The sequence below is a fragment of the Vigna unguiculata genome, chromosome 11 (assembly GCF_004118075.2).
Source record: "Vigna unguiculata cultivar IT97K-499-35 chromosome 11, ASM411807v1, whole genome shotgun sequence".
Lineage (NCBI taxonomy): Eukaryota > Viridiplantae > Streptophyta > Magnoliopsida > Fabales > Fabaceae > Vigna > Vigna unguiculata.
In genome coordinates, this window is record NC_040289.1 from 23194055 (window position 1) to 23206330 (window position 12276).

The 12276-nt window shown below is 31.8% G+C and overlaps 1 protein-coding gene across 1 annotated transcript; it reads left to right on the forward strand.

Annotated features, from left to right (window-relative positions):
• The first annotated feature begins 6007 nt into the window (after positions 1-6007).
• On the forward strand, positions 6008-9233 carry LOC114168645 (thiamine thiazole synthase, chloroplastic-like). The gene is made up of 3 exons (XM_028053539.1): positions 6008-6456; positions 8355-8843; positions 8940-9233. The coding sequence occupies exons 1-3, from the start codon at positions 6052-6054 to the stop codon at positions 9099-9101; spliced, it is 1056 nt and encodes a 351-aa protein (XP_027909340.1). The 5' UTR covers positions 6008-6051; the 3' UTR covers positions 9102-9233.
• The last annotated feature ends 3043 nt before the right edge of the window (positions 9234-12276 follow it).

The window sequence follows — 12276 nt, forward strand, 5'->3', positions numbered from 1 at the left end:
CATGACAACACAATAAAGGCAACACAAAAAGACATTGATGATTCATTGATCTGTTGTGTTGAGAGCAAGTTTGAATCCAGAATCATGGATTATGGTGCATCTTTCCTTGTTTCTCCTTACAGGGATTTGATGAAAATTTTCAGAACTAGAAATTTTGACAAAGTTTTTCTAGTAGATGATGAAGCTTTATGCATTGTAGGCATGGGATATATAAATTTTGGAACTTCTACTAGTATAATCTAGACACTAAAGGATGTCTGATATGTTCCAAGACTCAAGAGAATGTTAATCTCAGTGGGCATGTTGGATGTTCAGGGATATTGAGTCAGATTTAGAGATGGCTAGTGGAAGGTGGTGAAGGCAAATCTAGTTGTTGCTTATGGCTGGAAGAAAGAAACCCTCAACATGGTAGAATTACATGTAGAAGAAGTCAATTCAATCAGTTATTTGGTCAGCCTTTGGTAACTGATTGGAAATGCATTAACATTACTTCCCATGGGAAGCAGGTAGGGAAGTTCTTACGCATTACAACATATGTACATGTGCAACATGAGTTTTAATGAACTTACTTTAATTTCATTATTCGTGGGTTTGCTTGTAAATCCACGTCTTAGATTTGATGAACTATTCACATTTGGTAGGACACGCTTAATATGTGTTTTTCAGAAAGTGTAGTTGATATTCTACGTGTTGAATATCCTTGATGAATAAATTTATGGGTGACTTATGCGGTTATTGTATTTTAGATTTTTTAATGAAAGTAATATTTTTACTTGTTAATTAAAATATATCGTTTTATACATATTTTCTTATTAAGATATATTGCATGTGTTGTTATGGTGTAACCTAGAATGATTGTACGATGTGTACGAACAAATATTAGTATAAGTGAAGGAGTAAAAATATGGAAGAGAATAATATATTTTTCTGCTAATTATATTTTATAAATGATTGTACCATGTGCACGAATAAATATATGTACAAGTGTAGAGCAAGCACAGTAATGGAAGTTGCATTCAGATATTATTATGTGAGAAATCACAAAATTAAGAAATAATAGAATGAATAATTATAAGGTTTAAAATAGGATAGGAGTTTTTTAAGATTCTAAAACAAAAACAATACTTAGTTCTTATTAACCAAGCCAATAAAAGAAATAGGATGAACTGCAAAAATTATTTATCTTTATAATCAACTAATTCTTTATTTCTATAATAAACTATATAACGTGCACATTACCATCAATTATACGACCATGAAAAAAAACACAAAGAAAAAAACTTTTCCATTTTGGTAATCCTTATATGGACCAAAATAAGATTTAGTTTTTTGAAGTATCTTTTATATTAGTTGTATTTATATATCTTTTACATAAGTTTATGTTATATTTTGTATGTTATATTTTGAATTGATATTAACTTTGTGATGAATTTATAATATATTTGATAATGTAAGTTTTAGGATATTACATATTTATTCTAATTAAATAGAAATATATTCAATTTTTTAATTATTCTTATAAAAGATACAATGTAGTATTATTTTTATTAATATTTTTAATAATTAATTAATATAATATTTTTATTCACCAATTACTATTGTAAAATAATTATGTAAAAAAAATGTATCTATATGTTTTATTTATTATACAATTACATATTAACAACTAAATGATATTTCAAATAATTAAAATTTAGACTATTAAAATATTATATTATGAAAATATAAATAAATATTGTAACTATAAGACCCTAGAAAATGGCGTTTTAAAAGTGATAGTGGTTTAAAAATAGTGAGACTCGATTATTTTAATATTAAAAGGTTGGTTTAAATACCTTTTTTGTCCTTATTTTCGTAGTGTTTGTTGCGGATGGTCCTCATTTTTATCAAATATTTAAAATGGTCCTTTTTTTCGTAGTGTTTGTTGCAGATGGTCCTCATTTTTACCAAATGTTTAAAATAGTCCTCATTTTCGCAATTCGTGTTTAATTTAGTTCTTTTCTGTGATGTCGTTTAAATCAGTAACGGAGCACTGTACATGTGACACTGTTTGTATTATATTGTATTGGGGTATATTACGTGTATTGACATGTGTAGTAATTAGATATCTGGAAATCAATAGGTGAGTTAGGGTTTATCGTTGAACCACCAACATTGCACGAATTGTTAAACACTGTTGCCTCCAACGATTACAACCGGAGGTAAAGGAAGAAGATTGGACCGTGACATGGGATTGCATGAAGAAGAAGATTACAACAACACAAATTGAGAATGGAAGAAGAAGATTGCAGCAACTGACCAATTACCCAACAATTCATTTTTAAAACCCTAGCTCACCTATTTATCTCCAAATATCTCATTACTACACATGTACAATACATGTAATACACCCCAATACAATGTAATACAAATAGTGTCACCTGTACAGTGCTCCGTTACTGATTTAAACGATGTCACAGAAACGAAGAGCAAGTGGGACGAATCTCAAAACGCTGCAAATGGGGATGAAAACATAAAATAATCGGTTCAAAATGCGTAAAATCAACCCATAATCAAACCCCAACAAGTTTGATGGCGAAAACCTTTCGAAACTCACCTGGAGGGGGTCGGAAATGGCGTCGCCGGCGGGAACTCTCGCGGAAACGATGAACAACGCGAGGGTTTCTGCATTTCGCGCAGAGATAAACCAAAACTTAACGTCGGGGGTGTGATATCCGATGTTAAGTGACGTCGGGGGTGGGAGGGGCCGACGTAAAGGGACGTTTGGCGCGCGCTGGTCCGACGTCAAGGGACGTCTGTCTAGTTGGGGGCCGACGTCCTTTTTTGAGTGACGTCGGGGTATCTTTTAACAGACGTTAAGTAACGTCTGCCCGCTCCACGTCAAACGTTAAAAAGGTCCCGTTATTTACAAAAATGTCACCGGTCATTTTTAACGTTGGGCTTTTTTTAGGCAGACGTTATTGGGGTGACGTTAAAGGGCTTTTTTGTGTTAGTGATACAAATAGTGCCACTTGTACAGTGCTCCGTTACTGATTTAAACGGCATCACATAAAAGGACTAAATTAAACACGAATTGCAAAAATGAGAACCATTTTAAACATTTGGTAAACATGAGGACCATTCGCAACAAACACTACGAAAATGAGGACCATTTTAAACATTTGGTAAAAATGAGGACCATCCGCAACAAACACTACGAAAATGAGGACAAAAATGGTATTTAAACCTAAAAGGTTTTAGTATAAATAGAATCATTATAAACGAGTTTTATTATTTTAAAATACATCATCTCTCTAGAAACCACTTCTTTAGAGTTATCTGACTTCTCTCTAGAGATTTTGTCTCTCTCGTCGTATGATTGAAGAATCGAGACCATAGGATTGATCCTCTCGGCGAGCTCTTCAAATTGGACCGATCAGTTTCTCCGTTCGCGTAAGTTGAGTTTCCACTATCTTTTTAGTCTTTTTCTGTTTTCTGTTGCATGCGAGCCCTTTTTCACTTGCATGCGACGTTTTAATCATCAATATGAGTCTCTGCTGATCAGTGATCATAACGGTGTGTCCTGATCGTTTTTGTGATGTTTCTATGTGTAGATAGAGCATCATGTGGAGTTAGAGGTGTTGACGTTTTTAAGGCGTTGACGTTTATAAAGTTGTCTAAACTACACAACTGGTAAGGGAAGCTATCTGTTTTCTTTGATTTCGCATGAAAATCTTTTCTAGTGCTTTTGATTGCATATGGGTATGAATTAAGTGATTGAATTGAGAAATTAACTGTATGATTGAATTTGTGCGTGATTCTGGACTGTTGCATGTGAGAACAGATTGGGAATCTGGTATTTTCGCCTAAGCAAGCAGCTCTCGCCTGAGCGAATACACCAGAAACTCATCCCTTGTCTCTGCGCGAGATCTCGCCTAGGCGAGTCAGTCTCGCTTAAGCGAGAGTCACTCTCTTCTAAGCGAGAGTCACTCTCTTCTAAGCGAGACAACTTAGCCTGACCGAGAATTCGCCCAAAGTTTGGGTTGTTCTCTGTTTCGAGCCTCGCTTAGGCGAGAATGACTCGCCTAAGCGAGAGAGCCTTTAAGCCTAGACGAGACCTTCTAGCTTTGGCGAGAACCTTTGCAGCTGAATGTTATTTCTCTGTTTCTAATGGATGAAGCTATGTTTAAATGTTAAAATGTGAACTTAGTTATGATATGCATGAATTGTTATGACTGGTAATATATGTGGTGATATTGCATGAAGTTGGAATATGAGAAGAAGTGGTTGAACTAGGATTTCAAGGGAAATTCTAAGGGGAATGATTTAGTGTATGTAAGGACGTAAGGACTCCGTATTGGTTGGTATCATGAAACTCCAATAATCATTCACACTCAGATAGAGCATAATGGATTATGTTTTAAGAAGTAGCAGGAGGTCCTAGTCTTTGGACTTGATCAAGTCTTAGGCGCGAAGAAGACTTACCCTGAGAGTGGTTGGGTGATAACCCCTTATGCCCAAACTCTGCAGAGTTTAGGAACCTTCACAGGTGCAAGCCACCAAGAGATCCGATGTCACTTACATAATCTGGATATCGAGTCTAGAGTAATATATTTGTACTGTGTTTGTGGTGGCCTAAGTTATTTTGGTAGAAATGAGAAAGATTGCATGTTTTGTTTATAATTGAATTGCATGATTTTTTTTCTTATCAGATTAGCTTACCCGTGCTTTCTATGTGTCTGTATGGTGTTGTATTGTTTTCCTTTTGCGATGATCACCTATTCGGTGGGAGCAGATGTAGTTGCAGTGTCAAAGACACTTCTGGAGAATGAAGAGCCATCATTTTAGTGTTGTGGAGGAGGTTTCCAGTGAGAGCTTTAGCAGTGGTCAGTTCAAGTATAGAGTTTATTAGTTTAGTTTAAGTGTATAAGTGATATATTTTTATAGTCATACCTTTGTAAGACTGTATTAATATTATGTATACTAGATTATCTTTTTTGAAACTATAATGAAACTTTCTATTTTTATTAGTTTTAAGCTGCTGAAATTGGGATGTTATATTAACATCAAACTAAACTTTCATATTTATTTTATATATATATATATATATAAGTATATTTAAGTATAATAATAATATCATAATTAAATTTTAAGATGCTTCTAATTAAAATAATTTTAATACAGTTATTTTTGGAACAAAGTAACGTAAACTGATTTTTTTAATTGAACAAATTTTTATAATGAAAATGAAAAAGGTTACACTTATCATCTATCTAATTTGAAAGATTACTTTAAAATAAAATAACGGGTAGAGGACATAATATATTTATTATCTAATTATTCTAAAAAACTAATTTACAATAAAATTAAAAAATTAAGACTAAGAATAAGTTATCCAATTATTCTTGAAATAAGTGAACTAATATGTATAATATTCCTCACCTTAAACCAATTACCGACCCACTAGTATTTTAGTTTAATTTAAATATCTCTTTATTGACTAATATTTTAGTTTAGTTTAAAAGTCTCTTTATTGATAAATTATCAAATTTTATTTTAAATTTTTTATTCCTAGTAAATATTTTTCTTTTGTTTTTGTTATAAAAATAATTTAAATAGTACCTCAAACAGTAAAATGGTAATGGTGACTTTCAATATCATTTTATTTAAAGAATAAAATAAATTACTTTACATAGTACTTTAAAGACAAAATATTTTTCTTACTAAAAATAAAGAAAAAAACATAATCACAGACAACAAAAATAATTGTTTAATCATTTTATTACTTTGTAATGGAGATATTTCCACATAAGATGAGTGTGGTCACAAGTGCAGCAACAACACCACAGTGATTTGTGCAAATATCAGAAAACTCTGCACCGTTGATTTCCAACAAACATCCACGTGTCCTGCATGCACAGCATCAAAGAATAGGTTCTCACAAACTTTCTCTCTCCATTTCTCATTTGTTCACTTTAAACTTTTCCATTCTTGCAAACTACTTTCATCAATAAATACCTCCCTCTCCAAACCAAAATCACATCTCACACTTTCACTCATTAACTCTTTTCCATGGCTTCCACAATCACCTCTTCCTCCTTATTCTCTGCCTCCACTCTCTCTCCACCCTCTTCATCACTCTTCTCCGTCAAACCCACCCATGCTACCCCCGTTCGCCGCCTCCACGCGCCTCGCGCGTCTTTGTCTGCCGCTGCTCCCCCACCACCCTACGACTTGTCCTCCTTCAGGTTCCAGCCGATCAAGGAGTCTATTGTGTCGCGTGAGATGACGCGCCGCTACATGACCGACATGGTCACGCATGCTGACACTGATGTTGTCATCATCGGTGCTGGATCCGCCGGACTTTCCTGTGCCTACGAACTCAGCAAGAATCCTGATGTTAATGTTGCCATTATCGAACAGTCAGTCAGTCCTGGTGGTGGCGCGTGGCTCGGTGGCCAGCTCTTCTCCGCCATGGTCAGTAACTGTAACATTTCTCTCTCCATATACCAGCAACATCTTGTTTCTATTGTTATTATTTTGTTTTTGCTATTTATTTTCTTTCTAACTAAGGTAAAAAGAGATCTTATAAAATAGCTAGTGAAACACATGCATAGGTGACAGGTGACGTTTTTGTTTATTAATAATTATTTATTATTTATTATTTATATTTTTAATTTATTTAATATTTAAATAGTTTTTATATTTAGTGTTAATTAAAATATTTTATTCAAATGAAAAAAATAAAATTTATTAAATTAAATAATTTTACTAAAATAAAATATCTTCAAAATAAATGCATTAGATTAATTCTTATTCAAATGTATTTACATTTTTTTTTTTGAAATAGTAAAATTTGGTATCGTTCACAAGTAAATATAGACATGAATGGCAGACCAGTATTTCTTCTAGAAAGGGTGTTTTCTTCTAGATTTAGTATTTGATTCGGTTGGATCAGGAAAAAAACATGGGATTTGTTCTTAGTATTTAGTATATTTGATTCTGTTGGATCAGGAAAAAAACATGGGATTTGTTCTTTGTACGTAGTATTTGATTCTGTTGGATCAGGAAAAAAAACATGGGGGATTTTTTCTCAGTATTTAGTACTTGATTCCGGTATAACAGAACAAGAAACATGAAATTGTTTTAAGGCAAGACAAAAAACATGAATAAGTTTAAAAAAATAATTAAAGAACTTAATATTTTTAATTATTATTTTACCAAGGTAATAAAAGTTCTGATTTCTTGATAAATAGTTCTAGAATATTTTTAATTATTATTTTATCAAGGTAATAAAAGTACTGATTTCTTGAGAAATAGTTATAATATTAGACCATGTTTGCACTAAATTGCATTTATTTGACATATCATTATTATTACTATAATAATTAATTATTATTAAATACTTTAATAGGTGGATAAAATAATAATTAATAGCGCATTAAATCTCTAGACATTAATAGTTAAAAAAACGGAAATAATTAAAACATTTATTAAATTATAAATATTTTTAATTATTTACCAAATGTAACAGAAGTTCTATTTTCTTCAGAAGACAGCTCTAAAAGTATAAATTTTGCTCAATTATTAAGTGCTTAAGTGTATTGACACTTAAGAAATTATGAGTTTTAAATTTAAATTATTAATATCTGACTCAATTGTTCCTGTTCAAAGGGATTTTGGACTTATCTTATTTAAAAGAAAATAGTTTCATGCCATTTGTTTTTATACGTTTTTTTTCTTTTATTACCATATATTTCCTTTGATTACTCTATTTAAAGGGTTTAAACTAATTTACCATAATCGTGGACTCTTTTTGAGGACTTTTGGGGTTATCTTCTATACAAAGAGAAATGTTATAAAATTTCCTCTAGTATTATTTTTATATTATTATTAAAATTAAGAAGGTTTAAAATATATAATATATTTGTATATCTTTTAGTAGTTTTTTGTTAAAGAGTTATTGTGAATATATGATTGACTTAATCAATTTTAATTAATAGTGTAAGACTATCCTGAAGACTTTTTGTAAAATAAAGCATATTAAAGGCCATGAATAAAATGTTAAATAATGTCAAGAATAATATTTTAGTAAATTTACCTTTTGACAAATATAAGAATAAATTAAAAGGGTCATTGAATTATTAAAGGTTGTGCAAAAAATTGTAAAAAATGTTATATTGAATAGTTTAATAACTTGAAGGGGTATGAAAATGAATCATATATATAAATTTTAATTAACAGTATAACAGTGTATGAAAGGGTCATTGAAACTAAGGAGAAGTACCGAAAGGTAGATGAAAATAAAAGAACAGTAGTAGAAAATTGTGAAGAGATATGAAAGACAGAATGATATTGTGAATGTGGAAATGCAGATAGTGCGTAAGCCAGCACATCTTTTCCTTGACGAGCTTGGTCTTGAGTATGACGAACAAGAGAACTACGTGGTGATCAAGCACGCTGCACTGTTCACATCGACCATCATGAGCAAGCTGTTGGCGAGGCCAAACGTGAAGCTCTTCAATGCTGTGGCAGCTGAGGATTTGATCGTGAAGAATGGGAGAGTTGGTGGGGTTGTCACTAACTGGGCCTTGGTCTCCATGAACCATGACACTCAATCCTGCATGGACCCCAATGTGATGGAGGCCAAGGTGGTGGTGAGTTCTTGTGGCCATGATGGACCCTTTGGAGCCACTGGTGTGAAGAGGCTCAAGAGCATTGGCTTGATTGAGAATGTGCCAGGAATGAAGGCCCTTGACATGAACATTGCAGAGGATGCCATTGTGAGACTCACCAGGGAAATTGTTCCTGGCATGATTGTTACTGGGATGGAAGTTGCTGAGATTGATGGTGCTCCAAGAATGGTAAAACTCTCTCTCCACTCACTGAAAATTCTTTATTTTTTCTGGTGTTCACTGGGAAATAGTGTTTGAATAATTTTTGGGGAATTGGAAATGCAGGGTCCAACCTTTGGAGCAATGATGATATCAGGGCAGAAAGCAGCTCATCTGGCTTTGAGATCTTTGAAACTTCCCAATGCATTGGCATCTGTTGGAAATGTTCATCCTGAGCTTGTCCTAGCTGCTGCTGCTGCTGAATCTGCTGAAATTGCTGAAGCTTAATCAATGTTGCATTAAATTTAGTTTGGTTGTAATATCGATGCTTGCAACTAGAAATAATAGCAGTAGTTCTGAAACTAAGCTTTTAAGACGTTGGTAGTGATGAATTGGGATGGTTGATGTGACTTTCTATGACGTTTTTATGAGGTTTTTCGTAATATCATGAATTATGTTTGTCAACTCTGTTTTTCTTTTTCTCACTCCCTCAAACCCCTGTTTTTGAAGGACCACATTATTGTGCGAAGTTTCGTGCTATTATTATTATTATTATTATTATTATTATTATTATTATTATTATTATTATTATTATTATTTTATTTTGAAAATTTGAAATAGAATTTTAGATGACCTTTTATAAGGAAAACCTCATTATCATTGGATCATATCTTTTTATAAAAAATTTAAAATGATTTATTGCGAAGTATATGGTTTAAATGAATTTTTTCTGAGGAAATAAATTTGAAAAAAATTATCAGAATATTTTATTATTTAAATGTATAATAATTTAAATTTCATTCAAAATACTTGAAAATTTTCACATTTTTCACATTTATGTATATTTTTTTCATATAAAATGTTTAAAAATAATTGATATTCAATCATTAAATTAATTTTTTAAATTTATTTAATTTTATTTACATATAATAGAAATTTATTTAAACTTTCATTCCAACAAAAGTATTTCAAATTTAAATACTTAAATCAAAATATGTAATTTGGAATTGTTCATTCCAACACATCCTAAAGGCATTTTATTGAAAGTGAATAGTACTTTCCAAAATTAGGGAAAATTATACTTCAATTAAGAATATTTAAAAAAGCGAGATCATTTTTTTTTATAATTAAATAAGTTTTTATTTATTTTCATAGTTTAGAACAATAATTTTTAATTTTAGAGAAAGGTGATGTCACTTTATTATAATTATAAAATAGATAAATTCGTCTATTATTATTTATGTTTATTAATAAAATCATGTTTGTTTCTTGTGTCAAGTCACCTTCCTAACGCATCCTTTTTTGGTAACATTCCTTTCATCTCCTCTTTCTTTAATTTAATATTTTAATGATATTACTAAATTATTAAAGAAGAAAAATGAGATGACATATATGGGATTTAATTATAATATACCAAATAAAACCTTCTTTTTATAGGCTGATAATTGGATTTGACGGACTTAAGTTTGATTATCTTCATGTCCGTCTCAAAATAAAACTTATTAATATTTCTATATTATAAAAATTTTGTATAATTTTAAATAAGGTCATATGAAAAATCAGTATAAATTTTAACATAAAATATTTCAAAATTAATCTATTTATAATATTGCCACGTATTTAATATTGAAAACATACATATATTTTTTTCTTCAATGTATAATTAAATACTTTTTTTTCTTCAATGTATAATATAATATATTGAAACGGATTTCTATATACTCATCTTTTCTAATAACCAATAATTTAAGAAGTATTATTGATATATGTACCATATATATATATATATATATATATATATATATATATGAAAAATTATCCGAGAATCATTTTATTATTAATAAAAAAATAAAATAAAAACAAGAAAACACGATAATTCTTTAAAGCAATAATTTAATCCAAACCTCCACAACGTTTTTATTACAAGAGTATAAGAAATAAAAAAGCAAAATCAAATATAAGCTTAATGTTTCTTTGACTCGGGACAAAGAACATCATAGACTTAGAGTTCATTATATAGTCACTAATACCCATCCTTGGTTATCCTAGTCGATGTGAGACTTTTCAAGACATGTTATTTTCATCTCCACTCTTATTAAAATAAACACATCTTCATTGTCAATCATGCTCCACCATAAGGAGTATCACTTGGAATCAAGTCGTCTCGAGAATTTTCACTTGGAATCAAACTATCCCAAGAATTTCCACATGAAATCAAACCATCCCAAAAATTTTCACTTGGAATCAAACTATCCTAAGAATTTTTACTTGAAATTAAACCATTCGAAGAATTTTCACTTGGAATTAAACCATTCGGAGAATTTTCACTTGGAATTAAATCATCCCAAGAATTTTCACTTGAAATCAAACCATCCCAAGAATTTCCACTTGGAATTAAACCATCCCAAGAATTTTCACTTGAAATCAAACCATTCCAAGAATTTCCACTTCGAATAAAGTCATCCCAAGAATTTCCATGCACCCTACATCAATGCTAACCAATGCTCGTGTATAATCACCACACACCTTGCATAAATATTAGTCGATGTTTGCGCATAAACATCATACACCATACACCATTCTTGGAATCAAACCATCCCAAGAATTTCCATTTGAAATTAAACCATCCCAAGAATTTCCATTTGGAATCAAACCATCCCAAGAATTTCCACTTCGAATAAAGTCATCCCAAGAATTTTCATGCACCCTGCATCAATGCTAACCAATGCTCGTGTATAATCACCACACACCTTGCATAAATATTAGTTGATGTTCGCGCATAAACATCATACACCTTGCATAAATATTAGCAAATGCTCGCGCATAAACATCATACACCCTTTGTCGGAACCATGCCGCAACCTATGATGCAAAACCATTGAACCTTGCGAAAAGCCACAAATTGAACATCTGCACTTAGCAGCCACCGTTCCATTTGACTCCCTCGTCGGAGATGCAACACCCGTCGAAGTAATGCTTGCTAACGTAGCACCACCATTAACTCTCGTTGGAGCAGGTCTGTAAACCGTAGAGTACTTCCTCCACGCATGCACATGCCGCAAATTGTGACTCACACAAATTAGATCTCCATCGTACATCACTCACCAGGTCATACGAGCACCAACTGCGATGTCCTCCGTAGATCCAGGAGCATCTTGCCACACGTGAACTCCACTACAGATCCATCACGACTCACAATCCTCATTCCTCCACAAAATCAACTACAGGTTCATCGCGTCAACACAACTTGACAATGATCTTTCCATCAAATTTCTCGTTGCAACTTCAACAACCAAGGATGATTCTCCAACAACAACGAATTAATCTTTTCTGATATGGAAGATCAGACTACACTGCAACCATAGACTCTGATACCATTGTAAGGAAAACCCCCGAGAATCACTTTATTATTAATAGAAAAATAAAATAAACACAAGGAAACATAGACAACTCTCTCATGCCC